General features: G+C 36.1%; 1 protein-coding gene across 1 annotated transcript in view; it reads right to left on the bottom strand.

The window, feature by feature from the left end:
* Positions 1 to 5,126: 5,126 nt before the first annotated feature.
* Positions 5,127 to 26,058, bottom strand: part of LOC131860329 (uncharacterized) — a 54,041-nt gene continuing 33,109 nt past the window's right edge. Inside the window, exons 2-6 of the mRNA XM_059214731.1 lie at positions 17,609 to 17,983; positions 6,680 to 6,781; positions 6,040 to 6,556; positions 5,408 to 5,734; positions 5,127 to 5,305 (exon numbers count right to left, since the gene is read on the bottom strand). Of these exons, the coding sequence (XP_059070714.1) occupies positions 5,127 to 5,305; positions 5,408 to 5,734; positions 6,040 to 6,556; positions 6,680 to 6,781; positions 17,609 to 17,983 (1,500 nt within the window). The remainder of the gene's footprint in view (positions 5,306 to 5,407; positions 5,735 to 6,039; positions 6,557 to 6,679; positions 6,782 to 17,608; positions 17,984 to 26,058) is intronic.

A 26,058-nucleotide genomic window follows, 5' to 3' on the forward strand; every position in this document is an offset into this window, starting at 1 on the left:
GAGATTTATGTAGATAAATAGAAGTAGAGAGGGAGGGATCAAAAGGTGTGTAAATAGATGGAGAGGGGAGATAGAGATGAGTGGAGATTGAAAGGGTGAGAGAGATAAGTGGAGAGAACATATGTAGAGAGAGAGAGAAGAGATAGAGATAAGTAGAGTGAGGGAAGGAGATAGAGATGAGATAAAGAGGAGAGAATGTTTGTGAGGTAGGTATAGAAGAGAGAGGAGATAGAGAGTAGAGTGAATGGTGAGAGAGATAGGATTAGATATAGAGGAGAGTGATAAAATGAGAGGGGGAGAGAGGGGGAGAGGGAGAGAAATAAGGAGAGATATTGTTCTAGTGATTGAGGGAGACAGAGAGAGAGAGAATATTGATAGGAGCTTGGTGATTATTGAAATTTGACTAAATTTGAGAAATTTTAAGATCTAGATCTTGGAGGAGAGAGGGGAGAGTTAGCTAGAGAGGGGGGAGAAGGAGATTGATAGGTAAATAAATAGGTCTATATATTAGGTGAGATAAATAGTTTGAGATAGAGAGATAGAAAGACAATGGTGATAAGAGCCTACTAATTACTAGACTGTTTGAAAAATTATACGATCTCCTAAAATATAGAATCTACATTATGACTCCTAGAGATCTGAAACCATTCTCAAACATCTTGCCAATGTACATTAAATATAATTTAAAGTATAAAAAATTTAAAAGACAAAGAGAATTAGCATTCAAAATATGTGCATGTTTATTAGAACTAAATCCATGAGCATGGTCATGTTTTTTTTTAACAACTTCAAAATGTCTTTAGGGACCAAAAACATGTAATTATTATCTTTCCATAGAACATGCATGATTTTGGTCCCTAAAATTGTTGTTTCCCATGACTAAAAGCATCTGTAATGTCAAAATTTTATACATGTTATGTTTCCATAGCACATACATGTTTTTGGATCCTAAACATAAGTGCTCGCACTTAACCTTGAGTTAAAAGTTCTTATAATGTCGATAACATGTACACGTTATTTGTCCATAACATGTACGTGTTTTTGGTCCCTAAACAAAAGCATATGCACTTTGGCCTTGTGTTAAAAATCCCTATAATGTAAAAAACACACATGTTTTAAACTTAAACAAACACATACATGTTTTGTTAAATTTTGAGCTTACAATGGATTTAAAGAGAGAGATAGGGATGGAAAGGGAGAGAGAGAGAGTGATAATGGTGGTAGGTGAAGGTGAAAGAGTTAGTTGGAGACACCTATAAAATTAATCCTAAACTCTATACCCATAACTCTAAACCCTAGATACCCTATAATGTCAACCCTACACCCTAAATCCAATAGGTTAAACTCTAAACCCCCAACCATATACCCTCAACCATAAATCTTATCCCTTAAAACTAGGCCATGGAGGCTATACACTAAACCATAAACCTTATAGGTCCTACATCCTTAATCCTAGGACCTAAACCCTATAGAGAGCTCATAGGGAGGGGAAGAGGGAGTTAGGGGTAATTAGGGTGAGAGGGAGAGTTAGAGAGAGGGAAGTATTAACACCCAATATCCTCAACCATAAACCCTACAACCTCAACCTTGCATACTGAATCCTGTAAACTATACCATCAACCCTCATATTAATAGCCAAGACAAATTAAAGAATACATCCAAGCCAAGCTCAAGATAGAAGAATTAATCTTATGTGAACCTGAAAAATGCATATTTCATGCCCATTCAAGCTATCAAAATACTTCTAGACTTTAGAAACATATTAGAAAAAGCAACTCAAGAAGTCTTAGAAAATCCAATTCTCTATTGTATACTAGTGTATTCATAATAAACTTGTACTTTCACAATCCAAGTTATATGGATTTCTTAAAGTCTTTGGGAGTGGAGAAGGTTCACAATGACTAGTACTCCACATGTATAAGTACCCCTAGTTGGTTTGCAAATATAACTGAGAATTTATATGTTCAAATCCTTTTCTTCATTATAAAACATTGGAAGACATGAATTCCAAGCTCTGTCTAGAGAAAATTTATATTTTTAAGTTTGGCAAACTCTCTAATGGTGCGGGGTGGGAAAAATTGTTGGATAAATCTTCTAAGGGAAGAAAAAATACATTTCCTCGGAATAAAGATATACTTTATGGTTGACGAGTTAGAATAAAGAGATGGGAAATTTTTAGCACATTACAAATCCATGGAAATAGAGAGAGTGAGACATTTCTTGTAGGGGAAGGAAGAAATTTTTTGGGACATCAGTTAGGCCAACTAAGTCACCACAATAATAGAGAGAGTGAGGTGAGATAATAGAAGTATGAATGGAAGGAGGTAGAGAGTGAGGGGAGATAAAAGTAGAGATAGATAAGAGAGGTAGGTATAGAGAGGGAGAGGGAAGATAAAGAGAGTAAGAGGGGAGAGAGAGAGAGAGAGAGAGAGAGAGAGAGAGAGAGAGAGAGAGAGAGAGAGAGAGAGAAATGGAGAGGGGAGATAAAGAATAGAGATATATGGATAAGTAGAGAAGCAAAAAGAGGGAAGAAGGGAGGTAGGTTGGTATAAAGAGAGAGGGTGGGAGAGAGATGTTTGTAGAGAAATAGATGTAGATAGGGAAGAAGGAAGAGGTATGTATAGAGAGAGGTAGAGGGGAGATAGATATGTGTGATGGGGGGAAAAATAGGGTTTCCACCATAGAAGGGTAAAAACAATTAATTTTACCATTACATTCAAAAGAGGGGTGAATCCAATAGATTTAGTCACAAAGTGGTAATAATAAGGATTGAAAATACAAATTGGATGCAAGGGGGTGAGTTAATTTAGATAAACTTATAAGGCACTGAGAGGGGGGGGGTGAATCAGTGCAAGCAAAAATAATCACACAAATCTGATCACCACTTTTATCAATTTGAAACTTAACAAGCATGCAAGGAAAATAACCACGTAAGCTAACACCCATTAAAACATGCAACTCATAACACAATGTTTTTCACATGGAAACCCAAATGAGAAAAACCATGGTGGGAATTAGTACTTGCAAGATCAACTATCTGTAGAATAGGGATCTGACCGGTTAAGGTCTTACAACTGCTCTATTAGGAGCACACCCAATTAGGAGTGTCTTAGTCTAGTTAGGAGCTATTACAATAAGGCTTGTTAGGACCAACCCTATTAGGAGCTACCTAGCTATGGGATTTAAACAAAACAATTTAATGTGTGATCCTATTAAGGGATTTAACCTTTGGACCTGTGAGGATCCTACCGCACCCTATTAGGAATGACCTTGTTAGAGGATTTTATCTTGTTGCAACTATTAGGTAACAACAAGTGACTGATCTATTGTTAGAAACCTTTGTGTCTGATTAGATATGCTTCATCTCTACTTCTAACACTGACTAAACATCAATACAGAGCTTCTTCTTTCACCATACAATCAAAATCACACTATAGATCTCATCTATAATACATCATCACACAATATACTCCTTTTTATAAACAGCACTGCTAAGTCGACTAAGAACCCTTGGAAAAATTTCCTAGGTACATTGAACCTAGACAATCTTACACATTACAATTTCATCATATCAGCCACAAACAACTTAACTCAAAAATTAAAACATTAAGTCTACCGGTTTACCAATCTAAGTGACTCTGCTCTATTAATTTTGTGTTCTTCATGATTGACTTATCAAAATATCATAACTCACTCATTCAGATGGATCTATTGATGTGGTTCAGGTCATAGACTCGTGCCAATGTCATGAACATGTGTTTCAAACCACAACACTTAAATCTTCACCAATCTTCCGTACCGGTCACTTGAACATAGCTCTATCACTATTTACCGGTTCACTGTTTAACTGCTTCTTCTACCAATTAGGCTTTACTAGTTGGACTAAATAACTTAGATGACTGACAAAACATGGTTGCCATCAATGGAAACACAATAAAAGTCATCAATCAACCTATTACAACAAAATCGACATAATGAATCCAACAATCTCCCCCTTTGACATTGATGGAAACACTTAGGAAAATTTTTGCCTAAGTGTCACATTACAAAAATTATGGCTGACTCAAATACATACAAAACTCCCCCTTAGCAATTACATGCTATTATAAAATTTTAACTAACCAATACCAATACTACTCCCCCTTTGACAGAAATGACAAAGGTAAGAAAATACATGTGAAACAAAATGAATACAATAGACCAAAATTTGTATTACTAGTACAAAGTGTATAAGAGTCGGCGGGTTACATATTACATTTTTGAAAAAATCTCATCAAAATTAATCTTCAAATCCTGAAAGTCATTATCCCATGTTGCCAAAAGAGTTGATGTGATCTTAATGTGTGTCTGGATCTGGTATGCAAGTTCCTCCATGGCATCTAGAGTTCTCATCTCGGGTGTCATCAATATTGTCTTTGTTTCCTTGTAGCCTCTCTCCAAAATTTGTAACTTGGGAACTATATGTGTCTGTAACTCATGTAGAGTTGCAGTCCACTTAACCTTTTCTACCTCATATGACTTCAACCTATGTTGTACACTTACAATAGAACAGCAAAAAATTGTAGCTAAATCATTTAGAGGATCAAATGATTCACTCATAACCTTTATAGCATGTTGTTCTGCCTTGATCGTCTTCACTATATCATCAAGAAATAATGAAAATTACAAAACGTAAACAGTATTTTACCTCCAGTCTTTAGTGCATCTTTTATTTGTTCTATATTATCACTAAGACCTACCCTATCTCTGTCAATTTCCTTGATCAAAATTGCAATCCTTCTCTTCTCATATTCCTTCTCAGCATTCTTGATTGCAGCTTCTTCCAGGCTCTTCATTTTCTCACCTGCTGATGTAACCAAATGTTCCAGTTTGTCAATAGGTGTAGGAAGACTGTCAATATCAGTCTCCAATAATATACTGGAAAGTATATCTATTTCACTTTGAATATTTTGTGCTTCTTTTCACCGAGCCTTCATAATCTTCTTTTGTGTCTTAGATTGCATAGCAGATGCAATCTCCATCAGCTCTTATCATGTCCATATTGATTGGTCCTTGAATACTCACAGGTCATCTTCCTCATCTTCATTAATTATCTTCTTTGGTGTAAGTGACCGGGGAGTCACTTTCTATTCTTTCTCTTCCTTTTGTTTTTCTTCCTCCTTCTGGTTCTCTGCATCCTTCTCATGCTCCTCTGCTTTCTCTTCAACTTTCTCCTCTTCCTTCTCCTTATCCTTCATTGGTGGTGCAGTGGTTTGCATATCTTCTTTTTGTGTAACTACCGGTGGCTCTTGTTCTTTTGTCTTATCTAGTTGCTCAGTGGGTTGTACATTTTATGTTTTCTCATTCACCGGTTGCTCTGTCATTTCTCCATCTATCTTTTTTTCTTTTGTTCTCTCTTCACCTATACCAGTTGAAGTAGCTCCCGGTAATGCATTCTCATCATTAAGAATAATGATTGTTTCTTGCTTAGTGTGTGTATCAATTGTTGTGTTAGCAAAAACAATCTCATCTGGTATGATTTCATCAATATTCACATTGTCAGGGATATATTCTCCCTTTAATCTCTCTAGTTCCTCTTCTTCAGGATTAAGTCCTAAAAAAATTTTCAAAATCTCCTCAGTCTCATCTTGTACTAACTGGGATTCTCCAACAAGTAATCTTGTAAGCCTTTTCTTTGATCTAAAGAATGGTTTTGAATTCAAAATTATATTTTGCAATTCCTCCTTTGAGGCTTCTGGTTGTAAACTTACAAGAATAAATTCAATTTTTTCTCTGCCTTACTTTATTGCATCTTTCCATCTTGCATCTAATTTATTGTACAAAGAATTTGGTTATAGCTTTACTGAACTTATTCATTAACAAAACTACTGCATCTTCAATTTTCCTGTGCTCTTCTTCACTACATTTGTCATAAAGTTTATTCAAACCAGCTAATATACCATACTCCTTAATGTGTAACACTTTCAAAGGGAGTAAGTTTAGTTATTGGTTTCTTAACTGATTTTACAATAGACACTCCAACAACCTTTGATTTCTTACCGCTGGCTCTCATCTCTTTCTTCTCTCCTTCATACTCTATTTCTTCTTCATCTACAGCTCTCTTTGCTTGCTCCTTCTTCCTCTTACAGGAGACTATCGGTGCTTTAGGTGCAAGGTGCTTGATTTCTTTCCCTTTTCTCTTGAGTTGAATTTTAGAAGGTTTCTCCTTAGCAGTTGTGCTTCTTGCTTGTCTATCGGTATCGGTACCTGTTGGGGCACTAGAGGATTCAGCATCCTTCTTTGCTTCAAACTTAGCTCTGGCCTCAGCAATCACCTCTTTAGTAAATCCTTGTGAAACAAAAAATTCTTCCACCTCTTTTCTGACTTTCTTTGCAATGACTAGTCTGGAAAGCTCAGAATGCACCTCAATATATTTCTCCTTATATGTTCCAAACCTTGTTGCATTTGGATCTACCAGGGTAGATAGAAGATGATCAGCATAAGCAATCAAAAGATCATCTTCTACCTCATAACCCATCGAGATCACCAATGATGTCCTAGGGTCCGTTGCCTCCATCTGACAAGTGTAAGTATCAACCATGAAACAGATGGAATCTTCATACCTTTTAACAACCTATTCTGGTATCTTTTCTCTTTCATGCATCCTTTTCTGAAAATATTTAAAATATCCCCAAATTACCTTTGTAAACTCATTATTGATCATCTTGATGTTGTTTTTAATCTGTATCATTGTCCGTGTACCTTCTGACCATTGTATATCGCCAATACCAGGAAAAAAATTCTTGAAATAAAAAAAATAAACCTATGATCAACTGTCCAAATTTAAATTTTTTTCCTTTTATCCTTCTTGATAGATTCCAAATTCAATATCAACTGGGTTCTCAAGGCTTCAGCAAGGTCATAGTCTACATTTTCTTTAATCATCTAGTAGGCAGTATGAATCACAACTCCGGGAATACTGTTTGTTCTGCTTGAATGATAAACCCTATATCTAATGACCATAGATGCAAATTTCACCTTAGGGTGTTCAATCTCATTTGTATTCATTGCTCAACCATCCCATTTAGACTTTGTTAATCAGGAGACTTCATCCTTCGGGATTGATCTCAACATAGGAACTACATCGGTTGCCCACAATCTGGTGACGACATGAATAGCTTCCTTTGTAATCTTATGCAGTCAATCAAGCCACATAAACTGATCATTATTCTTCTCAAAACATATCTGATATGGTCTTCTTTGAATTCATCAAGAAATTTTACCGCATGGTGAAAACCTTTTATCGGTAACCCTTCGGAATTGATCTTTTATGACTCCTTTCTTATCACACAAAGTCTGATACTAACTAAATATAGCAAGGGTTCTCAAATATTCCAGTTTGCAATTAATATAGGATCGGACATCTTCCGTATGTAATATACCATAGGGTACGCTGGATAAGGCTCCAGTTAGATCGGTTTCCATCGACTTATGTAGATGCCTCTTGAAGTTTGCTAGAGGCCTTCCAGTAACATCTACAAAGTGTGGTGTATCCATTGCAAAATATCAAACACAACCTTAGATTCTCAGATAAATACCTTGTCAACTTCTTCACTGCTAGGGTTTTTGCACTTTCTGGTCTGAATGCACTTCACTTATTCATCTCTACAAATCTCTTCAATCTACAATCAACCTTGCCAATGCAATAATCAAAAGCTCTTCTCTACTTTAGTCGCTCTACAAATTCTCTTGAGAATGCAAATCTAACAAATGAAACTTTAATATTAATCTTAGAGGATTCGATTAATACTGAGAGGGGGGTGAATCAATATTAACAACAATTTCAAACTTAAAACTTGAACTTATAAAACTTTACCAAATCAATCATAAACCAGTAATAAACTCTTTACCATTACCGGTCATCACTGATAACCAACTGTTAAACTGATTTAACAAAACTACCCATTAAGTGTTCATCAACATGCATGAACTAAAAGTAAATCAAATCAACACATTAAAAACATTCACCACAAGAATACCATGTTTTTCACGTGGAAACCCAAATAGGGAAAAACCATGGTGGGAATTGGTAACCACAAAAAATTGTGCACTCTTTCAAAATGTGCCCTGTTAAGAGCCTAGCCTAATTAGGAGCTTACAAAGATGCCCTGTTAGGAGCAGGCCCTATTAGGAGTCACCCAGTTAAGGGATTTGGATTATGAGCCCTGTTAGGAGCTTTGACCTGTTAGGATCAACCTCACAAGAGGATTTAACACTCATGTTGAGCTACCTGGTTAAGGGATTTATGATGTAAGGCATGCTAGGACCTGCTCAGTTAAGGGATTTTGACTACTACAACTATTAGGGAACAATAGTGAATGATTTGGGTATAGCACTTAACTGCTTGCTTGATCAGATCAAATTCTGCTACACTCTGGTAGATCTCTCACACTCTGGTTCAGCTTCACACTCTTCTCAAAAACCACTGACACAACAAATATCAACTAAACCAACATAAATAACCTTTACAACTAGGTCGATTACTAAACCCTAGATACATGAAGAATTTATAATACAGATCATCTTAGATCATATCAAATCATCATATAGATCATTACAATATTTTACAAGACAATATCAACAGTTGAGTGATCGTAACTCATCACACTAATGCGATCTGATACAAAGTCAAACCCTTAGAACACTCTCCTAAGCGCTTCATTGTTTCCCAAGAAATTCCATCTCCAAACGTGCTAAAACATAAATCCATCCATCTACGTGGGTTGTGCCACATCACCTATAACATTTGAACTTGATGTAGATCACTACCAAACCAAAAATCATTACCAGTTAAGAGAATTCTTTACCAGTCCTTAAACCCTTCTTAAACCCTAGCAAAAATACAATAAAAATCATAAACATGACTTCTAAAAACCAAAATATGATGTGGTTCTGGTCAGGTACATATTAAAATGATACAAAATCACATTCCAAACCACAACACTTCTATCATCACCAATCGCTAGATCTAATCAAAAGATTTCCTCATTTACCAGTTAAGGTCCTAATTCGCATTTTCCTGTTTCTTTATTGGTAAGGTCTTTCCAGTAGACCAAAAAGACTAAGATGACAAAATACAACATAGTAAATATCAGTTGCCATCAATGACAATATAAATAACTAATCAAAGTCATCCAATCATTCAATCTCAATCTCTTCATCACAATGTCATCACAAACAGTCCTTTACCAATTCATTCATCATTCTTCATCTGCATCAGTTATGTCAATCATGCCAAAATTTAAAACATCCTTTTATTTACCTTTTACCTACTGCATTAAATGCAATACCTGGTTGAACAAACCCTAAACATTGTTCAACCCTAAAACATGTTGTCGGTTCTCATAACACATCCAACTTACCAGTTTTAGCTCAAAATCATTACTCATCATTAAATTACATATGAATATGTAGATTTAACTTACTACATAGTCCTTCAGGGGGTCCAAAAATGGATTTTATAATAAGCTCCCCCTAAGCTTTATAACTAGCTTAGTTTACCAATGAGGGGTTCTCCACACCAAGTGAAGAATTAGAATCTTCTGATGGTTTCTCCTCACTTTTCTTTCTCCAGATCTTGTTCATCTCTTCTCTGGTTTGCTTCACATCAACCTTCTTCTTACCTTTCTGGTCAGTAGACTGATTAACCCATTGGTTTATTATTGCTCTGTAAAACTTTGCAAGGTGTCTCGATTGTGTGGTGTCACCAACTTCATTTAGACTTATCATCAATCACCATCATAATAGAAATCATTACCGATTTGATGATTTCTTCACCAATCTTTAACCCTGATAATATGATGAAACTGTAAAGATCTCATCAACTACTAAGAGAGGGGGTGAATCAGTAGTGTAGTGTCATAAAATTGTGACACTAGCAACTTTTGACTGCATTAGGGTCCTCACGCATGCGATTTCGAATCCTTTAGCTTGATTGGAGACTGGAGAGTGCTAAGCTTGCGGAAACAACTTCTTCCTTGGCCTCTGCATCACCCCATCCACACTTTTCCCTAGAGAAAGAGGTGTGAAAGGGGTGTGGTGCCACTTCCCCCCTTGTATAGGGGTGTGGCACCCTTGTCCTCCCAAGATAGGGGTGTGGCACCCCTGTCCCTGCCCTATTTTGGGGTAGGACCCTTCCTAGGGTTGTATTGTTGATTGTGCATCGGGCAGGAACTCCCGCGATGTCGGCCCATGACAAAATTCAAATCCACTAACATGTTTTTAAGGGGCATTTGTCCTCTCATTTGCATAAGTTGGATAAGTTAAGGTTGGATAAGATTGGAGTGATCAAGCATTCAAGCAATCAAGCATTCTTTTCCAATAGTGAGCATTCTCAAGTCCCCCCTTCAAGGCTAGGTGATGCATTCAAGTCAAAGATTCAACCATTGAAGATGAGATTGATTCCAACATTTGATTCCACACAAGCATTTCTATCAACATTGCTACTACAACCTCCCTTGAGGTGATTTACAATTCACTCTTTCATTTACATCTACTTGTAAGTACTTTCTTTCATTACTTGGTTAATTCCAAAATTGGGGTTTTGACCTAAAGGCATACCCCAATCCCAACCCATTTTCCTCTCTTTTCTATGTGTAGGTTGCAGGTGTGCAACTGTACTTTCGGATTCGGTCTTCATTTGTAGAGGTAGAAAAACCCTTTTCATTTCATGGATTTTTCGGAGGACCGTGTACATTCCTGCCACGGTCCAAGCAACTTTTCCTCAAATTTGCACAGTGACTTCGTCTCGACATTTTATCTGCCAGATCTAGGTGCACAACTTTATCTCATATTCTTATCTCAAGTTATAATCAATTCTTTGTCACTTTTTGTACTACATAATTCAATCAATTCCTTTACATTACCAACAAGGAAGAGGGGATCAACTTAACATTCCTATTTCATTCAGAATTCAATCTACCATCTTCATGTGGAGAGATTGAATCTTGTCCTCTCCTTTTCCTAATGTAACATGGTGAAAAGTGCTTGAATGGTAATCAATAGCGAAACTCTCATCTCTCTTTGAGGGAAAGGGTAGTTTTCCTCTTGATCCATCATTCACCATTTTTCTCACATTAAATTTTGGTGAACCTGACGTCTTGCATGCTTTCCTTTGAACAGAATTGCATATTTTTCATTTACAAGTTTCAACTTTCTGCAAACTTAGTGGTTAAATCATTAAAAACCCCAGTTTTTAAATTTAAAATTGAACTTGTGATTTGTAAAAATTGCTTGTGGTTATCTTAGATTTGAAAATTGTTTTGATTGTCAAATTCAATTTCCTCATTGTCTTGTTCAATTTTCAATTAAAATTTCCAAAATTAAGAGGTTACTAGTCAAAACTCTAATTTTCAAAAATCATCTTGAGCTTGTGCAAAAATTGAATTTCCATTTAATTTTCAGATTTTTTATTGATCTCAGATTTGTTTGTAATCCTACAATTCAAATTTTCAATTTCCCCCCTTTTTCCCAGAATTTAAATTTTAAAATTTAGTGGTTAGGTCATCAAACCCTAATTTTTTAAATTAATTGGATTTTGTGTGAATTTAAAATCAATTTCATTTACATTCAGATTTCTAAACATTTTCCAAGGTATCCCTATCCATTAGGTTTGACACTTTTCAAAATTGCAATTCAATTCCTCTTTTTTTCAAAACCCTAATAGGGTCCTATTTTCACATTTGCACCTTCATTTCACCCATCTAGAGATCGTAAAATTCACCAATTTTGGGGGCTTAGCTTTAAAATCATCGTAATATCCATCCCTGAAAATTTTGACAAAAGTTGGTCAGACCATGTGCGTTCCCGCCACGGTCCTCGGTTTTTTTCCCAAAATTTTGAGAGACTATTATGACTGTATTTAATAGCCTAAATCCAGAAGATTGGCTGATTTTATTGATTTTTGACCCCTCTAGAATCAAAAATACCTCCCAAATTCAACATTTCAAATTTCAAGAAAAATTTTAAAATTAAGAGGTTGATTATAGTCTGCCCCAATTTTAAAAATTATGATTTTAAAATTAAGTGGTATTCACTTGGCCCTAATTTTAAAGTTCCAATTTCCTTTCATTTTTGGAAATTGTGTTATCCTCTTCCCCCAACAAAGTTCAAATTGCGTAATCATTATTTTTTTTCTTAAATTTTGCATTAATCAATTTTGTAAGCTTTGTTCCACAATTCAAAATTCAACTTTTCTCTGTAGTGCATGAGTTTTACCACTATTAGTCCTACCTATCATATCCATGTTAGACGAAGCATTAGAATAAAGGCTTCCCAAGGTTTAATTACCAAGGAGATGGAGTCTAATGTGGGTGACTTCTTTAATGACGATCGTGCTAGTTCTTCCCATCATAATCATGTTCCTATTCACCCCATTGATGGATCCCATGATTACGAAGAAGCTTTAACTAGGGTTTCTTTAGGTCAACTTTCCACATTGGACAATCAATTTGATAGCTTTCAACAATGGATGTCCCAAGAATACCCTAATAGTGAATCTCTTCCATTAATTGAAGGTCTTAAGCACATGCTTCAAAGTGATAAGAATGAAATTGAAATATTGTGTGGCATTGCACATCTTGTCGATTCTAATATCATGCCTATCAAGAGTTGTGTTGAAACCCTAGGTTATTCACAACCTGCAACACAAGTCAATTCTTTTATTCCTTTGACTACTCCTATGACTAGTATTCCTACTTTCATATCCAACATCATGGCTACTTGAAATCAAATTGTCATTTCTACAACCATAGGTCATGGGGTAATCCCTCTTCTTCATTTAATCCTCCATCATTACCTATGTCTTCCATGAGTGTTCCTACTATTCCTCAACCAATCAATGTGACACAAGGGGGCAATTCCTTCAACAACTTTATTCCTCCTTTAAGTGTCCCTTTTCCTACCCAATCATCACCAATGCCTACTTATCATAATGTCTCACCACCTTATTCCCAGTCCATGCCTTCTTTTAATAACATCACACCACCTTCTCAATCACCTATGTCTAACATTAATTCTTCTACTGAAATGGCAATCAACAATCTTGCCCAAACCATGTCTTCCTTACAACAAGAAATTTCTTCTATGAGTCAATCCAAGTATAGTGTGCCCACCTTTGATGTTGCGATCCCACTTTCTCTTGATATTGTTAAAGCCGTGCCACCTAAACATGTTGAGATCCCTCAATTAGAACTCTATAATGGAAAAAGTGATCTTCTTATGCATGTTAAAATATTCCAAACCTTGTGTACTAGTTTTGCTTATGATCAATGATTGCTTGCAAAATTGTTTACAAGAACACTAAGAGATAAGGCCTTACAATGGTATTGCTCTCTGCCTTCTTATTTTATCACTTCTTTTCAACAACTAGCAAATGCTTTCATCCAACAATTTCAAAACAACATTGGTCCTAAAATCACTTTGACTCATTGATTTCATTGGTAGATATAAGCATTTGTGTGCTCAAATTTATTTTCATGTACCTGATAATGATATTCAAATAATTTTCATTTCTAATTTATAAAAATATATCAAGGAAAATCTTCTTCTATCTAAGTTTACTTCCTTTTCGCAGTTGTGCGCAACACTCCACAATTATCAACTGGCTAAGTCAAATGGAGCAATCCACTCCTATGGCTCTAAGTGATAAGAGGGAGAGTGTTCAACAACCTTTTGCAAAGTTCAAACCAACAAAAATCTTGATCAAGTTCAATGATCCAATCAACAAAAACCATGTGAATGCTACAACATGTGTGCCTTCTATTTCTAAATTCGTCCAAATAGAAAGATAGTTTACTCCTTTGAATGAATCTTTACATAGTATTACATCTTAGTTGTTGCACATAAATGTTATCAAACTTCCTCCTATAAAACAAATTGATCCTTCCAAACTTGCATCTCCTTATTTTGATAACAATTCCTTTTGCTAATTTCATCATCAACCTGGTCATGATACTGAAAAATGTTTTGCATTGAAGAATAAGGTTCAAGACTTGATTGATAATAATACTATATTGGTGGCAGGTGTGAATGATAAAGGGAATAAATCAGTAGCTCCTCCTTATAAAAATCTTAAGATTTTCACTGATCCCTTGCCATCTCATACCTCTAACGTTATTGAGATTGTGCCTAATTCTCTATCTTTTGAAGAATTCACCTCTATGGCTCCAAACTTGGTTGATATGGTAGAAACACAATATTTGCCTAAGGATTCATGTATTACATTTGACCCTAGCAAGACATTAGAGCACCTGATGGCCCTTTATACATAGTTGTGAAGGTTAAGGATATCCCTTGTCGTGGCACCCCGATTGATCTCTCTTGCATGGTTAATGTCATAACTGAAGAGTATCTTTTTACTTTACGATTGCATAAACCAATATATGATACTTCTAATATGGTTGTGAAGATATTTGATGGCTTCTATCATGCTACAATTGGTTCTATCACCCTTCCTGTTGAATTTCATACTAAATCCATGGATGTTGACTTTGTTATCATACCTTCTTCTAAGAAATTCCGTGTGAAGTTGGGCTATCATTGGCTATCTTCCATGAAGGCTATTGCTTCTCCAATCCACAAGTGTCTTAAATTTCCTCACAATGGAGAAATCATAACCGTGAACCATAGCTTATTTTGTCCATCTAAAAGAATCCCTAGTGTTCCTATTGATCTCTTTTGTCATAAACAATTTCAATCTCTTCCATCAAGGAGCGATGCTCTTTTTCAATCTTATAAAAAATGGAAGAACAATATGATCTTATCCTTAAGTCAACCTAGATCGCCAACACTTGACATTCCTATTATTCTTCAAGATGAGATTCTTCCCCTCACGGATATAACTAATCTCCCTCCTAGGGAAGATTGTCCACCTACCCCTATGGATGTGACTTTACCCTCTCTTAAGGAGAACAACAATATTCATCCTAAGGTTATACCTATATCTCCTCCTCATGATGGACTTGGTCTCCTTCCTACACCTAATATTCCTCCTTTATATGGCACAGTTCCACCTCCTACCTCTTATCGAGAGAAGAGGCTTGCTTCTCCTATTGTTCAACCAAAAAGACCTCAACCTAAACCTTCCACTATCAAGGAGAGAAACATTTCTACTTGTTCAAATGTTTCTCCTCCTTCTCAGCCTTCCACTAAGACTTGACAAAATCGTTGTGCGAGAGAATGTTGACGAAGACATCATGTTTGAGCTCATGAAGCTATCCCTCAAAATACTCAGTCTCCTCAGACTCCGACAATTGACATGATTCCTTTTTCTCCTAAGCAAGATGTTCAACCTGATAGACTTATAAAGCACTGAGAGGGGGGGTGAATCAGTGTTAGCAAAAACAATAACACTTTAAACACAAACCGGTAAAAATAATTAACCAGTTTACTTAAGATTATGCATGCAATCCAAAGTGTTATAAAATAATTCACAAGTAAAACATTCACCATAACACAAGTGTTTATACGTGGAAAACCCACGGTGAGATGGGACTCACAAGTTAACTATTTGTAAAAAATAGGTAACTGACCGGTTAAGGTCTACAAAGTGATTAGTTGGGAGTGAATCTTGTTAAAGATCCCAAAAGCCTTGTTAGGAGCTATACCCGGTTAAAATTAATACCCTGCTAGGAGTAACCTCGGTAGAGGATTTAAAATCCAAACTAATGGATCACCTAGTTAGAGGATTCAATTGTTGTAGTGATTAGAAACAACAGGTGGTATGATCTAGAAATAGCACATCTTGCTTGTATAGATCCTTTTCTTCGCACTCAATACTGCATCACTGACATACTCTGCAACTCCTTGAATAAATCACATCAACTCTAACTCATAACATCACTTGTATCTCGCATCATGAAAATAACTAATCACAATGTCATTTTATAGATATTAGATTTCATGTCGGCTCAAGAAATTCATCACAATTTCCTAGGTTTAGTGTATCTAGACAATCTTCCATAACATATCACAAATCATCACCAAAAATGTCGGTTAGAGATAACTCATCATGACCAATGATAACTCATCACACAATCAGTGAAACCAATCAGAACATCAATACTGGTTGAGAGTTAACCGCTTCCAATTCACAGACCGATTGTCTTTCATTCGCCTCCTTGCCTCTCTTCATTGTATCCTGAAACCGGTGTTAGTGGAATTGTCTTCACTTCATATACCGGTTAGACACCTTCATAGCGGTTGGACTTCTCTATACATATGATACCAGTTTGTCTTAACAATATGACAATATGAATATATGTGTGTGAGTATATATGTGTTCCATCAATGACAACACATAAAGTCATCCAATACAAAAATCATCATCAAGCCAAAAACCAACAATCTCTCCCTTTGGCATTGATGAAAACACTTAGAAAATTTTTACAACTAAGTGGCTTACAAAAATGTACAAACTCCCCCTTAACAATACATACAAAATTTTCACATCACATACATATTACTACTCCCCCTTTGACAACAATGCCAAATTGAAAAGTAAAATATATATATTACATCAAAATTTGCATTAAAAATTGCATATACATAAATGTAAGAGTTTTTCAAGATGTGTTCAATGCAATTCTTAAGAAAATGTCCAATGATTCCAATAATGTCTCGGTGATCTCAATAGTGGTCATCATTTGTGCAGTAAATTCTTCCATTGCATCCACTGTGCTCATTTACGGGGTAGCCAAAACCGCTTATGAATCCTTGTATGCCCTCTATAGGATTTCAACTTTTGGAACCAACTAGTTCTTTAGTTCTTTCACGGATCTGAGTCATTTAACCTGTTCATAATCATATACATCTAACATATAGTGCAAAGCATCAACTGATTTGCCAAAATCTAGAGTCGAATCCTATACTGGTATATAAGCAGTACTTATCTATTCTAGTCTATGTCTTATCGCCTCCTCTTCAAATCAGAATAGAAAAATGAAACTTTAGATGTATTTGCCAAAATTTTACCTCCAGTCTCAATAGCAGTCCTCAAAACATCTTTATGTACAGATAAGACAATCTTGCCTTTATCAATATCTGCCATTAGTTTCTCTCCCCTCTTCTTCTTGTAATTCTTTTCAGCTAAGGTCTGAGCTTCTTCTTCAAGGGATTTCAGTTGGTCAGTAGCATCAGCAACCAACTGGCCAAGTTTTCTCATAGGGATAGACAAATTGCTAGTGTCAATCTCTGGTAGAAGACTAGACAGAATGTCAATCTCTGGTAGAAGACTAGACAGAATGTCAATAGCAGTTTCTATAGTTTATGCTTCTTGTCTTTGTTCTTTTAATCTTTTCTTTTGAGTTCTAGATTGCATAGCTGTAGAAATCTCCATTAGTTCAGATGCACTCAATTTTTCCACATCAATTGGACCTTGAATGCTTATTGATTCATCCTCATCATCAACTACTATTTTCTCCTTCTTCTTTGCTTTCACCTCTTCAGGTTTCTTCTCTTCAGTCTTCTTCATTTCAATCTCCTCTTCAATCATTTTCTTTGGTTTCTCTTTCTTTGATTTTGTTTGTGCTTCCTGTGTGGCTATAGTGTCCGGTAGTAGTTTATTTTCAACTTGGTGTTCTTTTTCTGGTGGCGGTTGTACATCTACACTTGGTTCATTAACCAATGCTTCCTCTGCAAATTGTTCACCAACAATATCAGATTGTTGCTCAGTTTCCTTCACTGGTTTAATGGCATTACCAGATGTGTCCACAGTATCTTGAATTTCTTTAGTATCATCCACAACGAATATAATCAGTGTAGAACTTGTGTCATCCTTGTTCTTAACAGGATAGACTACATCTGGTTTAATAATCTCTTGATCATCTTGCTCTGGTGGAGCTCCAGTCTCAGTCTGATTAGACTTGTTATCATAGCTTTTTAGAACTGACTCCATCTTTTGAATATCTTCAGCTATTTTATGAGTATCGTCTTCAATAAGTTGTGTCTTTCCATCCAATAATTTCAATCTCCTTGACTTAGAATGAAACTATCCTTTGTACTTAGCAAACAATGCTAGTAACTCATCTTGAGACAACTCGGGAAAATATTGAATAAAAACTTTGTCAATAATTTCTTGATCCTGTTCTACAACCATTTTCCATTTATTTACAAGAATAGAATATAAAGAATTAGAAATGTCTTTTTCAATATCTTGTGGCAACCGGTTGTTTTGACATAGGTAATTGATTACCTCTTGAACAATTTCTTGTTTCTGACCATCATCAAATGAATCAAAATACTTTTTGACATTGTCAAACCTTTTCCTCCTTAATTTTTTTATTTTCCTCTCAAATCACTCATTGGTTTAAAACTTGAAATATTAATTGGAATATTTTGCTTGGAAATGTCTCGTACTCATTTGGATTTCTTACTAGTTAACTTCATTTTCTTTGTCTCTTCTTTAGTATCAATATCATCAAATTTTGCTTGAAGAATGAGATGAATGCCTCTCTTCTTTGTTTTAGTCCACTTCTTCATATATACCTTGGGTACTGGTTCCTTCTTGGTCTGAATACTTCTTGTCACCCTTGTATCGATGGTCACAGAAGCTTCTTTCTCAACTTTCTTCTTCTTCTCCTTGGTACCACTAGGTTGGGCAGGTGCAATCCTTTCTTGGTAAGTTCCCAGTCTTTTCTTCTTTTTATCCTTAGGAGATGCCAAAAGGTTGTTGGCATAACCAATTAGCAAGTCATAGTTGACTTCATAGCTCCTTTCTTCCATCTCTTCTTCTCTAGGTTCAACAACCTCCATAAGGCAAGATTCAATGGTTACAATGAAACAGATGTCTTTTTCAAAGTGTTTCACCACTTCATCAGATAGCCTTACTCTCATGCTCATATTCTTTTTAAATTCATTAAAATACTTGTTCATGGAAATAGGAAATGTGTTCTTCACAACCTTAATGTTATTCTTGATCTGGGCTATAATCGGTATGTCCTTAGACCATTGAATATCACCAATTCGTGGAATGAAATTCTAAAAGTAGAAAAATAAACCAATCAACTGTTGACCATATTTAAACTTTTGACTTTTATCCTTCTTGATTAATTCTAGGTTTAGCATTAATTGACTTCTCATTTCCTTGCACAAATCATAATCAATATTTTCTTCCATCATTTTGTAGGCGGCATGCACAACAACAAATGGTGCATTGTTCATCCTGCTAGAATGGAATATCTGATCACCAATAACCATTGTTGCAAATCTAACTCATGGATCTACAATGTTATTGACTGATATAGCACGACTGTCAGCAGTGGTCTCGGTCAATGTAATCATTGTCTCCTTTGAGATTGTTCTTAGTTTTGGTACTCACCGGTTTGGCAGAAACTGGTTATGGCATGAATAGCCTCCTTCATGATAGCATGAGACCTATCAAGATATATATTATCACCATGTACTCGGCTAAGGATAATTCTAACATGCTCTTCCTTAAAATATTCAAGAAAATAGGTTGCTTTGTGAAAACCCTTTTCATAAACACTAATATATTTGGGTTTTATTTTCCGCTCTTATCACACAGAGATTTGAGTTGCGAATAGATCGCCAATGATCCTAGATCCTCAATTTTACAGTCTATATAACTTGTCAAATCACCCTTGATCAAAACACAATTAGGAACTTGAGATAATGCATTATAAGATCATATTTTATCAGGTTCCACAGACTCCATAGCTTCCGTAGTAATCATAAGACTCTCTGGTGGTCTAGACGAGGATGCCATTCTAGATAATCTTGATTCAAGAGAGAAATTAGCAAAAATACCTTATTCCCTTTGCTCTAGTAGGGTTTCAGGTTTTTCTCTTGTATGCACACCCGTTTCACCTTTCCTTATCTTTGAATCTGATTCAACTTTTGATTCATAGCACAAATCTATTCGCAATCAGCTAACAATGCTCTATTTTGCTCTGCAAGTGCTCAAAAATTCTTCTATGAATACAATTAGGGTAAAAATGATGTATTAAAACTTCCTTTCCACTACATTAATTACACAACTGATAGGGTAACAAACCCTAATTACTGCTTAACAAGCTTGCCTACACCGATAGGTATATAACCGGTTGGTGATCCTTAGAAAACCGATAGATAATAATATCAAAAATTCTCATATTACAACTCAAAATGCAAAACTCTCTCACCATAAACTCTTCAAGGGATCCAGAAGTAGATTTATTGATATGCTCCCCTTGGGCTTGTTGAAAATTAATTCACCGGTGCAGGATTCTCCATACTAGGTGAAGGATTTGATTCTTCTGTTGGCTTATCCTCACTTTTCTTTTTCCAAATTCTATTCATCTTCGTTCTGGTTTCTTCAACATCAACCTTCTTCTTTCCTTTCAGATCTTCATAGTGGTTTATGATTTTGTTCTTCTTTGCTCTAGAGAACTTAGTCATGTGTCCTAGTTTGTGACAATGATAGTAGGCCATCCCAGATGCTCTCCAAGGTCTTGCATTACCTCTTCCAGTTCTCCTTCTGCAGTTCATAGCCACATGTCCATAGTTATTGCAAATTGTGTGAATCACATTTGTTGCCTTCTCCATCTCATATGGACTGAACCGGTTGACATAGGGTTTTTCCCGGTTCATGTTTCTTCGGTCATCATAGGTCCTTCTCTAGTCACCGTGAGGTCTTGGATTCATGTGAGGTGTCAGATTGTTCGCTCTATATCCGAATTCAATTGATCTATGTCCATACATGTTGCATGTGTAACAATGACCTTCAAATCTCCTAGACACATATCTAGTATTATCATTATAGCCTGTGTTCACATTAGATCTGCTTATACACACATTAGCAGTATGTCCAGGTTTAAGACAGTTAAAACAAACTAGTTTGTAGGCTTTCTTACCGGTAGGCTTCCTAGCCTTAGGACTAGTTTTACCTTCATGCATGTTGCTCTTGGTACCAAAAGATTCTCCTTTCTTAGATGTATTGAATCCTAATCTAGATGTGTCACCTTTCATCCTCTGAGATTAGATCTATTCATCCAGCATAGAGGAACTCTTGTTGAATTTGTCAAGTTTCCCATTAGCCTCAGTAAGCTCTTCGGTAAGATCTTCATTATGCTTTGTAAGAGTCTCTCTAATAGACATTTCCATTTCAAGATCTAACTATAATGCCTTTTTTTCTTCCTTCTCCTCGTGACAATGTTCATGCAAAGTTGCATTCTCTTTCTTGATCTTAGAAATCTCATGCTCTTTCTCTTTGATCAAGTCTTCAGTTGCCCTCCTTGCTTCAAGTTCTTGACTCATACAAATTGTAAGAGCTTCAAGTTCTCTCCTCAGGTTTAGCTTTTCACCATTCAGTTTCTCCACTTCTTCAGCCAGTGCATCAGTGTTGGCCTCATCTAAAGAACTGCTGTTAGAGATCTCCAATAGTTTCTCAGTCTATTATCTCCTTTTAACTTGTGAAGCTTTGAATCTACCTCTCAGGGTTTCAAGCTCTTCCCTGGTTGCATCAAGCACTCTAGCCATCTCTCTATAACTCATATCCCCCATAATAGATTTAGGGTTTCATTCCAAGAGATTAAGCCTTAAAGAAGTTAAGCTCTGATACCAATTGATAGACTTATAAAGAACTAAGGAGGGGGGGGGGTGAATCAGTGATATCAAAAACAATAACACTTTAAACATAGACCGGTAAAATCAATTAACTAGTTTACTTAAGATTATGCATGCAATCCAAAGTGTTATAAAAGAATTAACAACAAGTAAAACATTCACCATAACACAAGTGTTTATACGTGGAAAACCCAACTAGGAAAAACCACGGTGAGATGGGACTCACAAGTTAACTATCTATAGAAATAGGTAACTAACCGGTTAAGGTCTACACAGTGCTATGTTGGGAGCGAATCATGTTAAAGATCCCAAAAGAACTATTAGGAGCTATATCTGGTTAAAGGTAATACCCTTCTAGGAGTAACCTCAATAGAGGATTTCAAATCCAAACTAATGGATCATCTAGTTAGAGGATTTAACTATTGTAGTGATTAGAAAACAATATGTGGTATGATCTAGAAATAACACATCTTTCTTGTATAGATCATTTTCTGCTCACTCAATACTGCCTCACCGACATACTCTACAACTCCTTCAATAAATCACATCAACTCTAACTCATAACATCACTTGTAGCTTGCATCATGAAAATAACTAATCACAATGTCATTTTATAGACATTATATTTGATGTCGGCTCAAGAACCTCATCACAATTTCCTAGGTTCAGTGTATCTAAACAATCTTCCATAACATATCACAAATCATTGCCAAAAATATCGGTTAGAGATAACTCATCACATAATCAGTGAAACCATTTGGAACATCAATATTGATTGAGAGTTAACCGCTTCCAATTCACAGACCGATTGTCCTTCATTTGCCTCCTTTCCTCTCTTTGTTGTATCCTGAAACTGGTGTCAGTGAAATTGTCTTCACTTTGTATACCAATTAGACACCTTCATATTGGTTGGACTTCTCTATACATATGATACCATTTTGTCTTAAAAATATGACAATATGAACATATGTGTGTGATTATATATGTGTTTCATCAATGACAACACATAAAGTCATCCAATACAAAAATCATCATCAAGCCATAAACCAACACAACCTACATCTCCAAATCATAAGTCACACAAAACATGTGATGGTTTTACTCCTATTCATGTTCTTTCTCCTCTTTCTCTAAAATTTGATGAAGAAATGGGTGAAAATGTTATTCATAATGGTAATACAACTCCTAATGCTTTAGACAGTGAGTATGAGTATATTGATGTGGACAAATATTTATCGAATGAGTTTTCACAAACCCTAATCCTAGCTCCTTGAATCGAACAAAGTGACTTACAAAATGACCATAGTCCTCGTTTGGATCTTGTGATAGCTCCATATGTTGTGCTCGATGTCACTCATCTGGTATGTTGCTCGCCTTCCTGAAATAGTGATCAGAAAGATCAGGAGGCAGATGTTGTGCTAGACTAGCAATATTAACACTGCAGATCTTTCTCTTTTTGTGAGGATTTTTCTATATGTATCCATGTTCTTCTATTGTTCCCTTAATTTCTACTTGGGGATGATGCAAAGCATTGAGATCTTCTCTTGGTCTCTTTCATGTTGACTCAAAAAAAATCCTCTCTTCCCTTTCTTCTAAGGTGGTGTCCTTCTTTGGGGAATGAAGATTATTATATGCATATACATATATGAATTACATGAGTTATCATACAACATATTGACCCCGAGGAAAGTGACACTACCTCGTGTTTTGTGTTCATTATCCTTGGGTTTATACCTCGATTGGAGGCCAAATCCTTGTGATAACATGCTCCCTCCTTCTCTCTCTCTTGGGTGTATCCTACCTTAAAGAAATAGCTCCCGGTAAGGCACGTGCAATCGCTTTAACATGGGGGAATACACTCTGCTCACACTTTCCTTCTTGTGATACTTATAATTACTTAGTGAACTTTGTTTTGCTTTGTAATCTTCAGTATCCTTGCTTTCATGACTCATAGTGAAGGGAACTTTGCTACTTGCAGTCATGGTTCTCCCCTTCTTGATCTTCCTTTTTACTTTTTCAATCGAAGTCGTAAGATCCTAAGTCCACTGGGGGCTTGTCGCATCTTTCCTTCTTGACGTGGTAAAAGTTTTTCAATCTTATTTCCTTGTACTTTACCGACAATATTGGCGTATGCTTATACTCCCCCTGAAGTGGGGGTAAATGTAGTGTCATAAAATTATGACCCTAGAAATTTTTGACTGCATTAGGGTCCTCATGCATGCGAGTTCGAATCCTCTAGTTTGATCGAAGACTAGAGATTGCTTAGCTTGCGGAAACAGCTTCTTCCTTGGCCTCTGCATCACCCCGTCCATGCTCTACCCTAGAGAAAGGGGTAGGATAGGGGTGTGGGGCCACTGTCCCCCCTTGGACAGAGACATGGCACCCTTGTCCTCCTAGGATAGGGGCGTGGCACCCCTATTCCTGCCCTATTTTTGGGCAAGACCCTTCCTAGGGTTGCATTGTTGGTTGTGCATCGGGCAGGAAACTCCCCTGATGTGGGATGTGAGGAAATTCAAATCCACTAACATGTATTTAAGGGGCATTCATCCTCTCATTTTCATAAGTTGTATAAGTTAAGGTAGGATAAGATTGGAGTGATCAAGCATTCAACCATTCAACCATTATTTTCCAGCATTAAGCATTCTCAAGTCCTCCCCTTCAAGGCTAGGTGTTGCATTCAAGTCAAGGATTCAACCATTGAAGAGGAGATTGATTCCAACATTCGATTCCATGCAAGCATTTCTATCGACATTGCTACTACAACCTCCCTTGAGGGGATTTACAATTCGGTCTTTCATTTACATCTACTTGCAAGTACTTTCTTTCATTACTTGGTTAATTCCAAAATTGGGGTTTGACATAAAGGCAAACCCCTAATCCCAACCCATTTTCCTCTCTTTTCTATGTGTAGGTTGCAGGTGTGCAACTATACTTTCGGATTCAGGATACATTTGTAGAGGTGGAAAAACCCTTTTCGTTTCATGGAATTTTTAGAGGATCATGTACATTCCCGCCACGGTCTGGGCAACTTTTCCTCAAATTCGCAGGGCGAATTTATCTTGATATTTTACTACCAGATCCAAGTGCATAGATTTATCTCATTTTTCGATCTCAAGTTATAATCAATTCTTTGTCACTTTTTGCACTACATAATTCAATAAATTCCTTTACATTTCCAACAAGGAAGAGGGGATCAACTTAACATTCCCATTTCATTCAAAATTCAATCTACCATATTCAATCTATCTCTTCTCTTCCTAATGTAACATGGTTAAAAGTGTTTGAATGGTAATCAATAGCAAAAATCTCATTTCTCTTTGAGGGAAAGGGTAGCTTCTTTCTTGATTTATCATTCACCATTTTCACACCATTACAAGTAGTTAGAAACTAAACTGAATTTTCACCAAACTTAATTTCAACATAGAATCAACTCACAAAGTTTACTGGTTTAGTCACTTTAACAAATCTGCAACTGCACTATTAAACCTTACCAGTTGACCTAATACTTATGTCATGTCTCGATCCTTGAGCTAATAAACAACAAACAGGTTATCTATTGCAAGAAGCACATATTGAGGAGACAATCTTACTCCCATAAGGACTAAGACAAGTAAACATATTATCTTCACATCAGGCATAAAGACTTGCAAGCATCCAAGTTCTCATAGTGAAACAACTCTCTCATGGAGTCATCGATCAGCATAACCAATAAGGGATCGTAGTCATTGCTTTAAGAATATTAGTGAAGCAGTTAAACAAGAAATAGTCATTGAAGACCTCCTTACATTAATTGTAGATTTATGTGAGACAAATCAAAGGAAAGGAGAAGAAGTCTCGAGAGAAGACAATTACATGCATCGATTAATATTAATGACAAGTCGGTGATTAAAAATAGTCAAGGCAACAGTACTTATAGAGGTGCGATTAGTATATCAAAGAGATATCATAGCTCAAAATTCGGGATTTCTGTAGTGTCATCATGAAGCAAAGATAGGAAACAATACATGGTTACCACTACTAATAAGAAAGGAAACAATACATGGTTACCAGTGCTAATAAGAAAGGAGCGTATGAAGGAGCATATTCAAAGTAAATTTTTGACTCATATGTATGAGGTATCGACTAGTTTATGAATCAATTAGACTGACCAAGAAATACAATATCAATTTAAGATAACATTGATCAGTTTATATTAAACTAAACAAATGACTCTCGCATAATTTCTGCCAAAGAAGGGTAGTAGATGTTTACGTTAACTAATCAGTAGCATCGATTAAGCTCTTCATATGGGGGGCGATTTCTTGTGGGGTAGAAACTGTTCACATTCACATACTTTCATCGCATATTAAGGAGACATCTATATCTCTTATTTGGGGGGAAATGAAGGAAATTTATCGATTGTTTCTAAAAAAAGCCTTTATGGGGATCAAGATATCAATCGCATAAGGAGCACACTCT

The sequence above is a fragment of the Cryptomeria japonica genome, chromosome 11 (genome assembly GCF_030272615.1).
Source record: "Cryptomeria japonica chromosome 11, Sugi_1.0, whole genome shotgun sequence".
NCBI classification, from domain to species: domain Eukaryota; kingdom Viridiplantae; phylum Streptophyta; class Pinopsida; order Cupressales; family Cupressaceae; genus Cryptomeria; species Cryptomeria japonica.